General features: G+C 37.9%; 1 protein-coding gene across 2 annotated transcripts in view; it reads left to right on the top strand.

Moving 5' to 3' along the window:
• DPP10 (dipeptidyl peptidase like 10) overlaps positions 1 to 13,359 on the top strand; it is a 451,471-nt gene extending 438,112 nt beyond the window's left edge. For both annotated transcript variants that reach the window (XM_073305257.2, XM_073305256.2), the window contains 7 exons: positions 1,212 to 1,406; positions 2,938 to 2,992; positions 7,332 to 7,431; positions 8,115 to 8,173; positions 8,260 to 8,332; positions 10,175 to 10,248; positions 11,733 to 13,359. In XM_073305257.2, the coding sequence (XP_073161358.1) occupies positions 1,212 to 1,406; positions 2,938 to 2,992; positions 7,332 to 7,431; positions 8,115 to 8,173; positions 8,260 to 8,332; positions 10,175 to 10,248; positions 11,733 to 11,870 (694 nt within the window). In that variant the 3' untranslated portion in view covers positions 11,871 to 13,359. The remainder of the gene's footprint in view (positions 1 to 1,211; positions 1,407 to 2,937; positions 2,993 to 7,331; positions 7,432 to 8,114; positions 8,174 to 8,259; positions 8,333 to 10,174; positions 10,249 to 11,732) is intronic.
• The last annotated feature ends 4,806 nt before the right edge of the window (positions 13,360 to 18,165 follow it).

Genomic DNA, 18,165 nt, shown 5'->3' with positions numbered 1-18,165 from the left:
ACAGATTTATGTATCATATACATGCTAATTAACAAGTTGTCTGAAAGCGTACCTTGCAGCTGAACTTTCTATTACCCACAGCAAAAATAAAACTGAATAATCAGCCAGCAGAGCCTATGACACAACAGTGATTGAAAGGGCTGTGTTGGTTTTTTTTTTCCCTATTTCTACAACTCTTCCAAGCTTAGACTTCTTCAGCAAAATAATAATTTCTGCCTCCATCCTTCTTATACACGAGAATATTCCCATAGACACTCTCCAATCTAATTTCCATACAGCCTGCACAGACACTTTTACATTTTAATTTGCATTCAACTGGCAGATGCAGTCTGCACAGAGGCATTTTGCATTTTTTTTACAACTTCATGGTAGCCTGCTTTCTTATTCTGTGTTTATCTTTGGGAAAAAAAATTGACAAGTCTCCTTTTTAAAACTGACATTTTGTTTTCATTGGAATGAAAAAAGTAAACTTACCTTCAATGAAAAATGCTTATTGTCCCCATAGAAACCTCTTTTCTCCTATTCCTTTCTCTCTTTTCTGCTGTAAAATCTTTATTTTATGACTAAACAATAACAACAACAACAACAAAAACAACTTACCATTCATGCCTGCATCCTTTTGTTGCTAGAAACATTGACAGTGAAAAATAATTTCCCCCAAAATGTACTTAATTCTCCTCTGCAGTCTACTTCACAAAAATCCATTCCAGGATGTGATAATGCAGGTATTTTTGTTTTCTAGGAAAACATCATTCTAAGGAGTATTTTATTTCTTGTTCAGTTATCAGGCTGCAATAATGATTTTTCCCTTTTGTCACCCTATAGCATCTTAACAAATTCTAAAATGGAATTTCCAGAATTCAAATAACCAGAAGGCATAATGTTAATTTCGGGATCACTCTATGTAAAGCACGTGGTTCATTTTCCTACCTTGTTTCTGCAAAAATTATCCAAGTATCCCACCTACTGCATGGCATTATCGTCATAGTGGGTTTGCTTTATGCAGTTCAACAAATTATTTTGCTTACTGCTGCCATGAGGGATAAGAACACCGGTTAATGTGATGGTATAGATTAAGCTGACAGTAATTCAACTGGGTTGCACAAACTGACTGAACTCTGCTGTCTAGGTTAAATAAAATATTGAAGTACTGCAAAGTGTATCACATTGTCAATAGTCTGTGTTTGTGTCTGGTGTGTTGGTATTTACAGTGATGAAGATCCAGGCAGCCAGTTGGTTACAGATAAGTTTCACGTTGACTGGGATTCGGTGCTTGTCAACTCTGATAATGTCATCGTAGCTCGATTTGATGGCAGAGGGAGTGGATTTCAAGGCCTTAAAATTCTACAGGAAGTCCATCGTTGCTTAGGTTCAGTGGAAGTGAAGGACCAAATAGCAGCTGTAGAGTACGTATGTGCAAACTTTTCTTCTATTTTAATCCATTTTTACTTTGATGAATAGACACATTTAACTGAAAATTTCCAGCTATTACTGGTCTCCGTTTGCAGAATGAAATATGGTAAATGCTTATCTTTAGTGCAGTAGCACGTTTCGAAACATTAGGCTTTTCATTGCAAAGTGTGATTCAATGAATAAAAAATCAAAGGGAAAAATGTTTTGGATTGATGTTCCTCTTTGATAAAGTTGTCCTTCCGGGCCTAATCTAAATATGAAATCTAATCTAGTTTACATATTTTTCTAGCGTCCTTAGAAAAATGACTCATGGCATGATATACAGTGCTTCATTACAAGTGAAATATAACGTCTTAGACATATAGGGTCAGATTCTGTTCTCACTTAAATCACTGTAGATCTGGAGTGACTACACTAAATCACCAGAATTACAATAATGTAAATGCAAGCAGAATTTGGCCAAAGGGTTTATTATCCTCTCACTTGATCATCAGTCTTAGCATGGGTAACTCCATTGCCTGCAACAGAGTTACTGCAGATTTATACCAATTTAAGTAAGAAGAGAATCAGGCCCCTACTATATATTTACATGTAAAAATATGATAACACTTTTTATTAAGGGACCACTCCTCTCGTTGATTGCATGGTATTTTAGAAATGGACGGATTATTACCTACATTCATGTACGAGGTATGTTCATGTATTGGTTGAACAATTTTAGAATGACATGTTTTACATTTCTGAAAGTCATCTGTAATCCCTGAAGACAATGAAAACATTAACTGCCTACAGGTCAAATGGCTTTGCATCTCTGAAATAGGAGTGGAGTTGCAAAGATGTTGAGTGGAAGGACTCTGTCCTCCATATGCAGACAGAAAGCTTCACAAAGTGCCTCACAGGCTCTTGAAAGTAGCAGCATGCTTCTTCCCGCCTCCCTAACCCCCTTCCCTTGCTACCACACACTGGCAGATCTGCAGAGTGGGGAAGGGACCATAGTCACATTCCCAACTGGGTGAATGAGGCCTCCTTTGGGACATGGAGCTCTAATAAGCAGTCTAATTGGCTCCATATCTTAATTTTAAGAGTTCTTCTAAATCAGAGTTCTGCATTCATGAGTTCAGAGTCATTACTCTGTCTTTTATCTGGTTTCTGTGGGTGCACCACTGGGCAGGAGGGTATGCCAGGTGGCCCTGAGAGTTCTTTCTCTCTTGATGCTATTAAGAAGCAGACAGAAGTTTTCCTGAAATTTGTAGTCTCTCTTCTCTATACTGTATTATCCTTCTGAAAGCACAGTTGATGAATTACCTCTGTGGGAGGATTCATAATTTTGATCATTGCCAAAACACAAGTACTGTAGCGTAGGGATCTGAAAGCAAACTGCAAGACTTCACTAAAATAAAATAGTTCTTATTTGAACTCTTAAAAATCTGTTTCTCACTTAGTTTATCACAATTCTTTCTTCTACAAATAACCCACTCCACACATATGACTCTCCAGAATGTAACATTTCTCTTTTTCTTATAGGTCATTACTGAAACAACCATTCATCGATCCTAACCGACTGAGCATATTTGGAAAGGTAACTTACAAAAATAGCAGGAGGACACTGTCAATTTTAAAATCATTTGTTGCAAACAGATTGATTTACGTATTTTGCAAATAACCATTTTTGTTACTAACAATGAAAATCACATTTACTTGTCATTATTGAATGTTGATTCAATTTTTTTCTCATATTGAACAATTAGCAGCTAACAAGTCAGTTTCACTTTTCTTTATAGTAACTTTCACTTTCAGTTCCTACTGTTGCAAAATATGCTGCTCATATACTGCAAGGGAAAATGTTAATTGTTGAGGGGAAAAAACTTTTTTTCCATTGGAAGTTTTTAAAATAAATGTGTGGAAACGTTTCTTTTGGTCTTAGTTTCTGTAAAAGCTCATTTCTTGTACAATTTAAATTCTAGTCCATATTTAAGTTGACAGTGTCCCTTTAATACACAATTTATATGCAGACATTTTTAGCTTTTTGAGTTATTTGAGATAAGATCCTAGAGTGTTGACTAGCGTCCTTTTTTGTGCCATCTCTTAGACGTCTCCCTTTTGCTGTTTTGTCAGCTGTTTAGCAATGTTATATGCTGTTGTCTCTGGCATCATACAGACCCAGGTAAAGGTTTAACCTTTAGCAAAAAGTTAAAGAGAATCTTAATTATCTCACTTGAAACGAGCTTTTAGACGTTTAACACAAGACAAGCTGTATCTTTTGGAAACTGACATTTGTTCCTTTGTGATATTTAGTTTTAAAATGTTACCTTGAAAATGTCAATATTTTGTGTCTTTAATACTTTAAAATTCCACAGTGAAAACAAACAAACAATCAAACCACAGCTTCTAATATATATAGGCACCATGGTCATCAGTTATTGAAGCAGTATGTATTCACTATGAAACCCCTAAATTCTAATCCCCATTCTGCTACTGTCTTGCTGTGGCTGTAGGCAAGCCATTTAACCTCTGAGTCTCACTTTGGCTGTCTGTCAGATGGGGATGATAATACTTACTTCCTCGGAGCTAGCATTGTGGGAATTAGTTAATGGCTGTGCAGCCTAGTGAAAATAAAGTGCTGACTATTATTATTGTTCCACATGCAACAAGACCTTCCTCTCCAAACACATGACCTCCTAGTGTACCACTTAAGATGAAAGAAACTATTTCTGTCAAAAGTTCAATAGCATCTGAGTTTATACTTTGTTTGGAGGCTAGCCACAAAAAAAGAAAACATTTTCAAGTAAAGCAGGTTGGGGATTTTCCAACAAGATGTTTAGTAAAAATATGCAGATTCATCAACCTGAAATGTTTCACAGCACATTTTGTAGGCAGGACCAGCCTCATGATTCTGTGAGAGTCCGGGCAGTCAGCCTCTCCATTTTGTTTCAGGAAAAACATGAACTGAAATGGTTTGATTTTTTTTCCTAAATGATTTTTTTTATTTCCTTTCAGAGGAAATTGTCTAGCTTTTGTTCTGTAATGGAAAAAAAAAACAATGTTATCGACATTTCACAATTTCCAACAGAAGGGACATTCTGAGTGTTGACCAGCTCTATTTCCAACTAATGAAATGTAAGCATGACTGACTTCATCCACTAGGGGTGCACATCTCTCTTTGAGGAGTACTTGTGGCACCTTAGAGAGTAACAAGTTTATGTGGGCATAAGCTTGCGTGGGCTAAAACCCACTTCATCAGATGCATGCGGTGGAAAATACATATAAGATATATATACACAGAGAACATGAAAAAATGGACGTTGCCATACCAACTGTAATGAGACTAATCAATTAAGGTGGCTATTACCAGCAGGAGAAAAAAAAGTTTGCCTTCAACCATATGAAACATTGTTGACTAAGAAAATTTCTTTTTCTTTTATATGCAATACATTTTTGATGATCTGACTAAGGAAGTGAACAGAAGATGCCCTTTGCTGAAAGAGTAAGAGGATTGTGTGGATTACCTATGCTGATCTCAACCCAGTTGGACGCACACATATTGCTCTCCTGGAGCTCTCCATCATCCTTGAATGTTATAACATGCTTTTGAGCTACTCAGAACAAAGTCTTGACAAATTCCACAATATAAACTACTAGCAGTAATAACAAAAACAGTTGAAATATCAAGAGGGCAAAGTGTAAAAAACAAACACCTCTGTCTATCAGGCAGCCCACCAAAACTATCTTGCTCACTTGCAGGAAAGTTACACACCTTACCCACAAAGTACATCAGAAGAGTCTCTCTTAATTGTTACATATCAAATTGTGATGATATATAGTTTACAACTTTCCATCATGGAAATTGAAAATAAGCTTGAAAGTATGACTGTGTAGCTAACCAACTTGTGGAAAATTTGGTAGTAGAGGTGAAGCCACAGAAATTTAACTAAGAACAGGAAGTCCAGATTCTTAAATCATAAAATACCAACTAAATATTGTATAACCATTGAAGGAAACTATACATGTTATATGTCTGCCCGGGGAATCCTGGCTGGAAGCAAAGGCACAACCCCAAAGAAAAATATTCCCAACAGAACTAAACTGGGTTGTTAATGGAGACAAGGTATAAATTTTGAATAAGTTGGCAATACCTATCTAGAATTAAATTTGTGCTGTGAAACTACTGCAAAAAGTACAAGCAGAATATTAAACAAATGGCCAAGAAAAAGAGAACCTGGAGGCAGAAAGAAGTTATTGTTCCCTTCAGCTCTTTGAATTATACAAGTTACTGGCACCCACATCAACATTCTCTCTTCGCCAAAATCTTTTTCTATGTGTGGGCAATTTTGTGTTGTCTTTCGCAATTTAGGCTAGGATTTCTATGAGAATTGGGCACCTAATTCTCTTAGGCTTTTTCAAAAATCCCAGTATTATTCTCTGTTTTCTTCTCTGTACCCAGTTAGCATTGACAAAGTTCTGAGCCCAAGAACACACTTTTTGATTTATCTCTTTTTCCTTAACTAAGATTTAGCAAAGTTTTTAAAATGCTCCGAGAATTCCAGAAAGATTAACTTTTTTTATTAACCATTTTAGAAATGAAGAAAAGGATATAGAAAATCATCTCAATAAGACGTAAATGAACCCTTTCTCCATTACTTTTTCGTTGTTCAGTGCCCTTCTGCTGGATTAATTTTTACAGAGAATTATCATGCAAAAAAAAAAATCCACCTTCAGCAGGGCAATTTTCTAGCAATAATCAAGAGAGAAAAGATAACAGCCCTTCTAAGAGAAACACAATGAATATAGTAAAAGCATTAAACCTGGACTGCAGGACATTGAACTCCATCTTTTAAGATTCTGGAGTTAATCTACAAGCATTTCATGTAGATTGTCATATTCATCGGAAACAAAACCCTGGTGGATAGTCTCAAATAAGAGGACTCCTGTTCACACTTCTCTTCTGCATACCACCTTATCCCACCAATAGAAGATGGATTTCAGACATTCTGCACGAAGTGCCTTTCAGGGTGGTGAGATGTGAAGAGGTGTCTTAAACCTCATCTTGGCACTCCTCTGATCTTGCAGCTGCTCTGTGCAGGCCATTCCCCCTGTACTGCAGTGCAGCAGCCTGAGGGCTGCTCGAACACATGCTACCCTAGCCACAGAAATGCAGAGCATTGAACTTACTGGCCACCTTTCTTCTAGCCACATCTCCTTTTGGCAAGGTCGGCGGAATGCTTATGGCAGGATATATCAGCTGAGAGTCTCCAACGCACACACTGTGATCTCTGCTCCTTTTAAGGCAGCACTTGAGCTAGTTTCTGTGGGGCAAAGTGTACCAGAGAATCTGACCCTCTCTAAGGGGCATGCGACAATGTGTCAAGCAGAAATCCCCATGGAAGGCAATGGGAATCCATCTGTGAAGACTGAAGTTTAGAGAGAGGACAGGTGACAGCTCTCCCTTCTTCCTTAGCCTCAATCTATAGCCTCAGTGTTTACCCAGAAATAAGTAAAAAATCTTCACAAAATACATTAATGTAAACAAAAATTCTCCTCTCTAAGCACTGTCTCTGACGCACTTACCTTCAGTTTTTCTATTTGTATCACTCGCCAGTTCTTCTGCAGGCTGAGGGCTAGTCTGCACAATGAGACTATGGTATCTTAAATTAAAATATACCTCTTATTATTATTATTATTAAAAAAATCATAAATTATAACATATTTTTAAAGCCTCAGGCTTCATAGCAAGACAGAACTGCCACACCTTTTCTCACACTTCATTCGTAGGTTTTTAATTCACGCTAAAGCAATAGTTGCAGGTGTAAATACTGTGGAATGACATGACAAAGGTAGCATGATACTCTTTAACTTCATCTATATTAAGGAACAATGAACAAGAACAAACAAACTGCAAATCATGTTATCTGGTTTAATAGGGATATGGTGGATACATTGCATCAATGATCCTGAAATCCAATGAAAGACTTTTTAAATGTGGAGCCGTTATTGCACCAATCACAGACATGAAGTTGTATGGTGAGTGTTTCCCATCCTGCCATTTTATTAAATGATTTCCTTAAAATATCTGTACAGCAGATCTGTAACTCAGGTTAACTAAGTTCAGGTAGTGTAGTGGAACTGTATTAAAACTAGGCAAATTGGACATATGGTTCCAATTTTAAAATGAAGATAATTAATGACTGGAGCAATTAAGCACAGGATGTGCTAGATTCTCCATCACTTAGAGGTCTTTAAGATTTTTCAAAAGAAAGTAAGGGATTAGGTGTCGCATTCTCCATAAATCAGTGGAAGTTGGGTACCTAAAGCTCTTAGGCCCCTTTAAAAATCCCAACCTAAATGAATATTGGATGTCTTTCTAACAGATATGAGGTGAAATCTTGGCCCCATTTAAGTCAGTGGCAAAGCTCTAATTGACTTCAACCAGGCCAGGCTTTCACCATGCTTTGGTTCAATCACAATATATTGGGCTTAGTGCAGGAACTGTTGGGTAGAGTTCTGTGGCCTGCGTTATGCAGTGGTCAGACTAGATGATTATAGTGCTCCCTCTTGGCCTTAAAGTCTATTAATCTCTTTTCAAGATGAAGATACTTGCCATCTTTATGGCTTAACAAGCTTCTGCTGGCTTTTAACCAGAAATAAAGATTTTTAAAAATGGAATTTATCTTGATTAACTCTGAATTTCCTGTTTTCCTTTGTAGCTTCAGCTTTTTCAGAAAGATACCTTGGCATTCCATCTAAAGAGGAAAATACATATCAGGTAAGTTATTTTAACAAGTAATTAAAAGTAATGGTTTGGCTTTTAAAATATACTGCAATTACATTGTGTGTGTTCATTTTTAATAGGCATCCAGTGTACTGCACAATATTCATGGTTTAAAAGAAGAGAATTTGCTAATAGTTCATGGGACAGCCGATAGTAAGTATTTATAAATGCAATTACATTTGTAGGTACAGCCTGTAATACACAGCTGCTCAAAGAAAGATTATGTATGTAGTAAGAATACACATTTTGATACCGTTCATCTTCGTCTCCCTTCTAGTAGAATTGTCCATCCAAAGAGACCTGATTGTCAGTTTCAGTTGCCAATTGTAAATCTAAATGGGTGACATTTTCCTTTGCTACCTATTTGTAACTCTTAGCTGCTGTATGTTCTAATTTGTTTAAATCTGGTGAAGCAGGATGTTGCTAGTGAAAGGCACTGTATCAATTATTAATAAGGTGACATACATTTTTAAGTCTTTTAAATTAATCCTGGTTTTGTGATGGAAAGCATAATAAATGTCAGCGTAATCAGTGATAAACAGTACCTTTCAGTAAATTAACGCTTTGGCTAATTAATTAAACTGTAACAATGGGGAATCCTTAAGCTATTTAGGGCTAGATGGTAATTTGCTCTTGAGCATAGTCAATGGAGTTAACACCAATATAACATGTATATGAGTGAAACCAGAACCAGGCGCAGCACCTGCAGTGGAAATCCAGGGGTGTCAGGCAGCAAAGAATTTGGCCTGTGCTAGTTGACAAGCAGTTTTCTTTTAGTATATTTTGCTGTTCATGATAAAGGGGTAAATAGTGACTTGGATTCCAAGCCCATCTAGGGTACTAAATTGCATTTTATGCCTTGCACAGCCTACCTAGATCACATACATGTTTGCTCTGCTCCTCTCAGAACAGGTAGGTGGGGAGGAATGGAAATGGACAGAGTCAATGTGCTGATCGACCTGGCAGAACTGGCATGGGAGACTTGGAATTTGCTGCTGGTATAGGCCAACAGCAAAGTACTACCCCTCTGTCTTCCAGACCAAAGGGGAATTAGGGAGGGAATTATGTCTGTAAGAGGTGTCTGAGCAGCACAGTGCTTTCCAGGGACGACTCCTGGGTTTGAGTAGTTTGTGCACCCTCTTCTTCAGGACGGTGCCTAGTAATACAGTCTAGCTAGTCCATCAGTACTTACTGAATCCTAGTTTCATGTTTGCTCTGAATGAAGCAAACACAAGCATGGACCCAGAGCTGCATGTTTGTACCACCATGAAGTTTAGATTATTAAAATAACATTACAAAAGGCTTATTTCCTAAATGAACGCAGTCTCTTACAATCCTGTGCAAACAATAGAAAATCAGACATACTGTCATTTAATACACGGACAAACATTAATTGCATTTGAATACTCCAGTGCTACTCACCTTCAAACTATTTCGGTCCTTGCTAAGCAATGGATGAAAAATAAGAATTCCTACGTAGTACCCAGAAAGTATACTGTATTACAGTGCTGTCCATCACTGCAGCACTATTGTTATTTACTACGGTATGTATCTCAGGTGCAGTCAGAAAGGGTATGTCTACATTGCAATCATTGGTATGACTGCAGCATGTGTAGACATACTTGAGCTAGTTTTGATCTAACTAGCTCAAATAACAATAGCAGTGAATCCATGACAATACAGGCAATAGTATGGGCTGTACAAGCCTACCTGGGACAGGACCCTGAGTATGTACTCGATCAGCCAGCCCATGCTGCTGCTGTTTTAATTCCAGTGGGGTAGATCAAATCAAGCTTGGGAGTGTCTAAATGTGCTGCAATTATGCTTCTGATTGCAGTGTAGATAGACCTTAATCAACTGCAAATCTGGTAGCAGTTTGCCACATAACTTCAACCAAAAAGTTTCTTTATCTAAAAGGAAAATAAATAAATACAATTAATAAATAAGTACGATAATAATGTTGTTCACTAATATGTAGATGTTATTGTCTTGTAGCTAAAGTCCATTTCCAACACTCAGCAGAACTAATTAAACATCTAATAAAAGCTGGAGTGAATTACACTATGCAGGTATGTAATGCTCAGGTGTCTCTCACAGGTGCATTGTTCAGTGTTTAATCTCATTTTGCTTTTTCTTACCTATACTTATCTATGTAGGGGCTCTTTGGATAACTTGTAGTCTCGCACACCACCACCCCCATCAGTGACGGTCGTGGAGACTGTCTCCTGGGCTATTTGCATTCCCACAGACCAGGTCCCTTCCCATTTGGGAGCCCTGGTACCACTTTCCCCTGGTACCACTTTCCACGACCGTCACTGATGGGGGGGTGGTGTGCGAGACTACAAATGGAAGGGATGGGAGGTATCCAGGAAACACTGTCTGTTAAGATGTGATTCATATAATGGAAGTGTTTCAGAACTTCTGATCTAGAGCATTCACTTTCTTCGCCAAGGATCTGATCCCCTCCTCCATGGCTGCAGAGGGCCCTATTCAAAGGCACTAGTCAGCTCTGCTGCCCTAAGAGTAAAGGTGTCCATGTGCAGACACCTCTGCAGAAACGGCGCGGGAAAGGGAGTTGGCAGGATATTTTGGGGACATAGATTGTGCTCTGTTTTTATACAGGACCTAGTACATTGTAGCTTCTAATGGAAACAAGTAATACATGATTATATTTCTCCCTTCCACCCACAGATAAAGACCCTGGATATAGTACTCCAAGCATTGGGATGGAGCAGTGGCCACTGTGCTCTGAGGAAGTGGGGGTGGGGTGGGGTGGGGCAGGAATTCCTGTCCTACGGGTCACTCTGCATCTCTGTAGCAACTCACCTGTGGTTACTCAAGCTGAGCTCTCTGGCCTGGATTTCCCTCTCAAATCCTGAAGTCTCTTCTCTGTCCTTGCGGCAAAGAGTCCTGTAGCACCTTATAGACTAACAGACATATTGGAACATAAGCTTTCGTGGGTGAATACCTACTTCTTCAGATCACATGCATCTGACGAAGTGGGTATTCACCCACAAAAGCTTATGCTCCAATACATCCGTTAGCCTATAAGGTGCCACAGGACTCTTAGTCTGGATCTTTAGAAGCGGCAAATATGGCTACCCCTCTGATTCTTCTCTATCCTTGCACAGGAAAAGCGCCCATTATCTGGGGGCTGAGGAGACTACAGTGGTTATTTATGTTCACCATGAGGGAAGGTGTGAGGCTTTGGATGAGGTAGAGAAATAGTAACACCTATGAAAAGGTCTTCCGTTGAATACTTCCTTTGGCTGCACTGAAAATCCCAGCCAGAAATGCTTTTCTGAACACAATATCTGAGCATAGGCTTTTATGGCTAAAGATCACGATGCAGTCATTTAGTGCTGGTTTTGAATCCCAATCAAATGAATTTTGCTTTGAAGTTTATCACTTTCATTGATACCATAAAACTATTTAACATAGTTATTCTGTTGTCAACTGAAAAGCTTTGAAAGTCAGACTGAAAAAATTAGAGCCCTAAATATCTGAACTGATTTTTTTTAAGACTGTTTACTTTCTCCTTTTCCTCTGCTAGATCTACCCAGATGAAGGTCATAACATTGCATCTGAGAAAAGCAAATATCACCTTTACAGCACAATCCTTGGGTTTTTTAGTGCTTGTTTAAAGGAGGAAGCCCCAATTTTACCACAGGAACCTGAAGAGGATGAATAAGGAAGCCTGTTTGTACAGTACTGAAGGGAGACTTACTTTGAGGCTCAATAAAACCTTAAATAAAAGTGACTGTAAGATTGCAGATTCTGCAGAAGCTCAAGGGCAGCTAAAGGATATAACAGTGGAACAGCACATTTAGAGACACTGAGCTAATGAACTGGAATTTGAATACAAATCCAAACATATTACCGAGGGACAAAACCTATACCTTTGTGGATGGACAACGGTTGGTTACAGTTTCCTGGACAAACTTAGTTTTGCATAAGTGTAGAGTTAGTGCATGTTTATTATGTTAAGCCTCACTGTCTGTTCTGTAAGTAGTTGCTCTGTTTTTAATTTAAATGCACATCTTTATCCATTTTTGCATTATGCTCTACCAATCATAAATATTAAGGCCACTTATATTTTAAAAGGTGAGTTGCAATCTAATACTTTACTGTAACATTACAATAAGTGCAATTCCTTTCCTGCCTATTAAGCATAAGAAAGCATTGAGTTAATAAAGGATGTGATATTTTCTATAGTTTCTGTTTAAAGGGAAAATATTGTCCAGTGGGTCATATAACATAAGTGTAGAAACTTATTTTATTTTTATTTGTTTTAATTTCAGACATTTATTACTGTTATTGTACCTATTAGTAACCAGTAAGGGCATTTTTGGGAGTGCTCTCTTGGTCTTTATGTATATACACATGACTTCCTAAGCAGAAAATCTTTGTATGCTTGAATAATTTTTCAAGCCATAATTAACAGCTGTGTTTTAACAATGTCTGCAGTTGAAATACTTCCCCAATGCCAAATGTATCATTTCCATAAGAAATGTTTGGGTTGTGTTTTGGTATTGTTTATAGTAGTTAATAGTCTGCTGGTTACACTCTAATTTTAGAATATGCTACTTTGTCAGATGTAAATTAGATACATAAATATTAAATTATAGTTTCAGATAAAGAAATTTTATTAACAACATAATGCCATTGAGTAATATTTTACCCTAAAAAAGAAATCTTTGCTCAGATTCCATTCTAATTTCTGTGGCAGTAGCAGGTAACTGGAACAGCCTGTCAGTTTTTATTTGGTATTCCACAGCTGCTCATCAAGAAGGATTTACATTCAACAGTGTTACGAAGAAATGAAGTATTTCATCCATGGCCAAGGAAGCTCCTGACAAATGAAATTTTGTTATTTTATTCAGATGGAGATACCAAAATGCATCCATTTATTTGTCAAGGTTAATTACAGCACTAGAAATTGACATTACGAAATAAACAAAGCAGTCAACATAGGTCATCAGAATATTAACATCAACGATTGAAATCAAACATTATGTTCATTTAATATTAGATATGTTCCAGAAGGTATCTGAAGGCTCTTGACAAATGCTGTGCAACACACATAAATACATATGTAATTTTTTTCTCTGGATATTATTTATTAATGCTTTTCTATGTGATTAGGATTTCATTTCTTGCGAGATTAAAATTAACATAATCAACATAATTTTTGGAAAGTAATTTACACTATTTAAAATGCAAAGTTTTGCATATTTTATGAAGAATTAAAATTGTTTTTAAGGTATATTGAAATTCATCTGAAGCTTTTTAATCAATATTTTCTTCTGGAATATTTTCTTCTTTGACTGCTAGAGTTTTTTCTGATGCAAATAGTTAAGTTGTCTGAAAGATGGTTTTATGGAGCACTTAAAAGTATTTGTTAATGTTTAGTATTTACTTTGTTTTACTAGCAATTTTTATCTATTTTCAATTAGTTTAATACACTTTTAATGTGCATTGACATCTTGTCTGGGTCCCAGTGTGACCGCAAAGTCTGAGTATGTCTGCAGTGGACGATATGGGAACACTCTATGTACTAGGAAAGACGTCAAGACAAATTTGAGAAAATCCGTTTGTTCAGCAGCAACAAGCAAGAAATCAAACACAGACCCACCAACTCTGCTTGTACTACAGGATCAGCACTTCAACTTATTAAACAGTTGCAATTTGTTATTGTAAATTTACCCAGATTATGTCCTTCATCATTTTCCTCTGATGCGCTACCATGAACCGAATTTTCCTACTCGAACACAATGGGTGAAATCCTGGCCCCACTGAAGTCAGTGGGAATTTTACCATTGATTTCAATGGGGCCTGGCCCCACTGAAGTCAGTGGGAATTTTACCATTGATTTCAATGGGGCCAGGCATATAATAAATGGACACATAACGCCCGCATCTGGATGTACAAACAAGTGCACTCAGTGTATGCAGTCGTGACCGGGGGCCCCACTATGCATTCACATGACATCGGGCTGCAATGCGATCTGCATATGGCCATGCACTCTGAACACGTGCCTGCTTTTTATCTAGGAGACAGCAGGCGTGCATTTTGATTTTCATTTTTAATACATTCAATATTTTTTCTTATTAAGCCATAAATACATACATTTCCATTGACTTTTCTTTGCAACAGTCTAACATTCAGATATAGGGAGAGCATCAGACCTTGGGAGAAGATTTTAGAAATGAAATTATTATCCACCAGTTCAATTTTGATTTTGCGTTACAGATCCAGTCTCTGAATCTGTATCTGAATCCCCCAAATCGAAAAAAAACAAACTGGTTTTTGTCGGCAGCTATCTTTGATCACACTAATGGGATTCAGATTTAGTTTTTAATCTTATGAACATCTTCAGAATTATTCTGCGGTGTACAATGTTTGATTCCTTTCACTTGCTCTATTGGCCCAGCCAGGTATTGTTATGTAAACAGAAGCCTGTAGGTAATTAATGCATTATTAGTAGTTATTTGTATTTAAGGAGCACCTAAAGGCCAAAGTCAGTCAGGAACTATTACCCACTTGTGCTAGTTACTGTACACATGAATGGTCCAAAGAGCTTGCAGTCTAAATATCCCATCCATTTCTAACCACTATGGAAATATTTTAAGGCCAGAAAAACTATTACTAGATTCATCCTCCTTTTAAAACATGACTTTTTTTTAGACTATTCCTGCTATTTTGGAAAGGGCAGTAAAATCAGAATCTGTCCATTTACTCTCCAACAGTTTATATAGCTTAACCTTCAAAACTCATTCCTGATCATCTCTCTCCTAGCTATAATCCTGGTACTTGCAAGACCCATAAGAACCATGGGTCAGATTGTGTTCTCAATTATACGGTGAAATCAGGAGCATTACTATTTATATCAGGGGAGTTTTTCCTGAATTATACTGCCTAATGGAAATCAGAATCTGGTCTGTTTTGTTTTGTTTTTGTTTTATTGATTGACTGAAAAATATTCTTTAATCTTAATGCAGTCAGGCAAATGGATTGCTTAGGAGAAACCTGATCAGTGTATGCTATCTGCAGCCTCGTCTTATGATGATTTTTTTTCTTTTAGAGTCAAGTACCCTCGGGTTATTATATTGCAGGCATCTGTAGACCTACTCAGAGGTCTGAGAGGCAAGGGTGACTCACTCTGCTCTGAGACTCAGTTTGCAAATATAATCCAATAGATTCATTTAGTCTAGTGTCTGTGGATTCTCATCGAGAAGGGCTTTCATTTGATCCAAAGACTCCCAGACAGGGGATTTGGTAGTGTTGGTTTTGATTTGGCAGAAGTAATCAAATGCAGAAGGCTCTTGATATTTAACTGAATATCCTTTGCTACAGATTTAGTAGGCATATTGAAAGTTCCTGAAACCTAGAATAATGGCTGAAAGAAAAGACTAGGCAGAAGCAACCCTGTATTCCCTCTGCCAGTCTCTTTTAGACAGCTAGAAGCACCTGTCCATTTTATGTCTGCTTTGAGTAACTCCTGCTGACTGCCACTCACTTCTGGGGAAGAGAGCACTTTCCCAGCGTTGGTAAATGAGCTACTTCCATAGAAAATCCTTTTATGCACATAGCAACACTCCTCTTTTTTTTAATTGATTCCAAGGTAGGTAAGTAATAAGTATCAGACCTGATTCCCTCAGATGTTCCACCTTGGCTTCTACCAACAAGCTGTCAGAATCCTAAATCAATACTGGTTTTGGTGATTGAGGTAAGTGCCTATGTTATTGGAGAAGACTTATACCTGAAGACTACAGTGCTATTAAATTTGCTAGGCCAGATCCTCAGGTGGTATCAATCAGCATAGCTCCACAGAAATTAAAGGAGCTATACTGCTTTTTACCATCTGAGAATCTAACCCACTGTCTCCATTTACAGTAGGGTTGTCACGGTTCCTCCTCCACTCTGAACTCTAGGGTACAGATGTGGGGACCTGCATGAAAAACCTCCTAAGCTTATCTTTACCAGCTTAGGTCAAAACTTCCCCAAGGTACAAAATATTACCCCCGTTATCCTTGGGCTGGCCGCTACCACCACCAAACTAATACTGGTTACTGGGGAAGAGCTGTTTGGACGCGTCCTTCCCCCCAAAATACTTCCCAAAACCTTGCACCCCACTTCCTGGACAAGGTTTGGTAAAAAGCCTCACCAATTTGCCTAGGTGACTACAGACCCAGACCCTTGGATCTTAAGAACAATGAACAATCCTCCCAACACTTGCACCCCCCCTTTCCTGGGAAATGTTGGATAAAAAGCCTCACCAATTTGCATAGGTGACCACAGACCCAAACCCTTGGATCTGAGAACAATGAAAAAGCATTCAGTGTTTTACAAGAAGACTTTTAATAAAAAATAGAAGTAAATAGAAATAAAGAAATCCCCCCTCTAAACTCAGGATGGTAGATATCTTACAGGGTAATTAGATTCAAAAACATAGAGAACCCCTCTAGGCAAAACCTTAAGTTACAAAAAAGATACACAGACAGAAATAGTTATTCTATTCAGCACAATTCTTTTCTCAGCCATTTAAAGAAATCATAATCTAACACATACCTAGCTAGATTACTTACTAAAAGTTCTAAGACTCCATTCCTGTTCTGTCCCTGGCCAAGACGACTACAGACAGACACAGACCCTTTGTTTCTCTCCCTCCTCCCAGCTTTTGAAAGTATCTTGTCTCCTCATTGGTCATTTTGGTCAGGTGCCAGCGAGGTTACCTTTAGCTTCTTAACCCTTTACAGGTGAGAGGAGCTTTCCCCTGGCCAGGAGGGATTTCAAAGGGGTTTACCCTTCCCTTTATATTTATGACAAGGGTCAAGACTTTTGCCTGTGGAAATAATTTAGAGATACAAATTTCTGCCTTTATATAAGTTTGCATCAACCAAAATTGATTCAATTATTGTTGTAGCCCTTGAGGACGTAAATGGAGTATGCAGTTCCTGTTTTAATTGTGACACTCTCAGTGCTGAAATCCCAGTGCAATATGTAATGATAAAACAATATATTCAAACAAGCAAAAAACCCACTTTCATAAGATGAAATAGAAAGGATCACAAGTAGTGAAGATGAAGGCTTAAAAACCTAAGAAAGGCTATAGTACAATGGTTTTCAATCTTTTTTCATAGATACTATGGTAACATGGCCATTATAAGTAGCCAATATAGATAAGCTAGGGATCCTTCTTAGCTTATCCAGAAACTGAATACCATTCTCTTGAACAGCCAGACTTCAAGATTCTCTTAGAATGAATTTGGTTGGAAGGTCACTGAATTTTGGTGGTAAACATCTATGCTACCATATACCCAGGGATTTGTCCCCCAGAAGCATAAAAAGCCACCAGGTACTAAGTCACTTAGTGCAACTGTCCTCTCAGGTAGTTGAGGAGGTTAAAAGGGGACTCATTTTACATTCAATTTATGCAATGCCTACTGTGTATAAGAAGGCTAAAAATAACACCCTTCACCCACAAACAGATGGCCCTGCAGAAATCCTTTTTGATCTATCCCAAGAAAAATCTAAGGTGTTTGATCAAACCATTGGAGTGAGTGGCTAGCTATGTACTCCAGATGAAAGACCAAGTGGCAGAAATGAAATAATGGGCCCACAAACTGCAAAATGGTCCAGAGAATTTGGAAGGCCAAATATAACCCCAAAGCAAGAGAGAGACTTTATACCACAGTAATATGTTTTGCTCCTGTTAACATTCAAGAGGATACGCTTTTGATAAAATGGCAGAGCCATTCCGAATTCTTAAGGAAGACAGATGTGGTAGCTGTGCCTACTAGTAAACTCACCAATCAGATCTGGAATGTAATATGCTTCACACATGCATAGAACCTAAGGTGGAATCCTAGCGGAAGCTGATGGTACTGGAAATTCTGGAAGATGTGATGATACAGAAATGGACTAGTGTAGTTCAGAGATGGTGTAGTGCAGCTTTTTCCTGGAAATTACAGCATCAAAGGGAA

Source organism: Lepidochelys kempii, chromosome 11 (assembly GCF_965140285.1).
Source record: "Lepidochelys kempii isolate rLepKem1 chromosome 11, rLepKem1.hap1, whole genome shotgun sequence".
Taxonomy (NCBI): Eukaryota; Metazoa; Chordata; order Testudines; family Cheloniidae; genus Lepidochelys; species Lepidochelys kempii.
The sequence above is the reverse complement of the archived record's forward strand: the minus strand, read 5'-3'. Positions and strand labels throughout refer to the sequence as shown.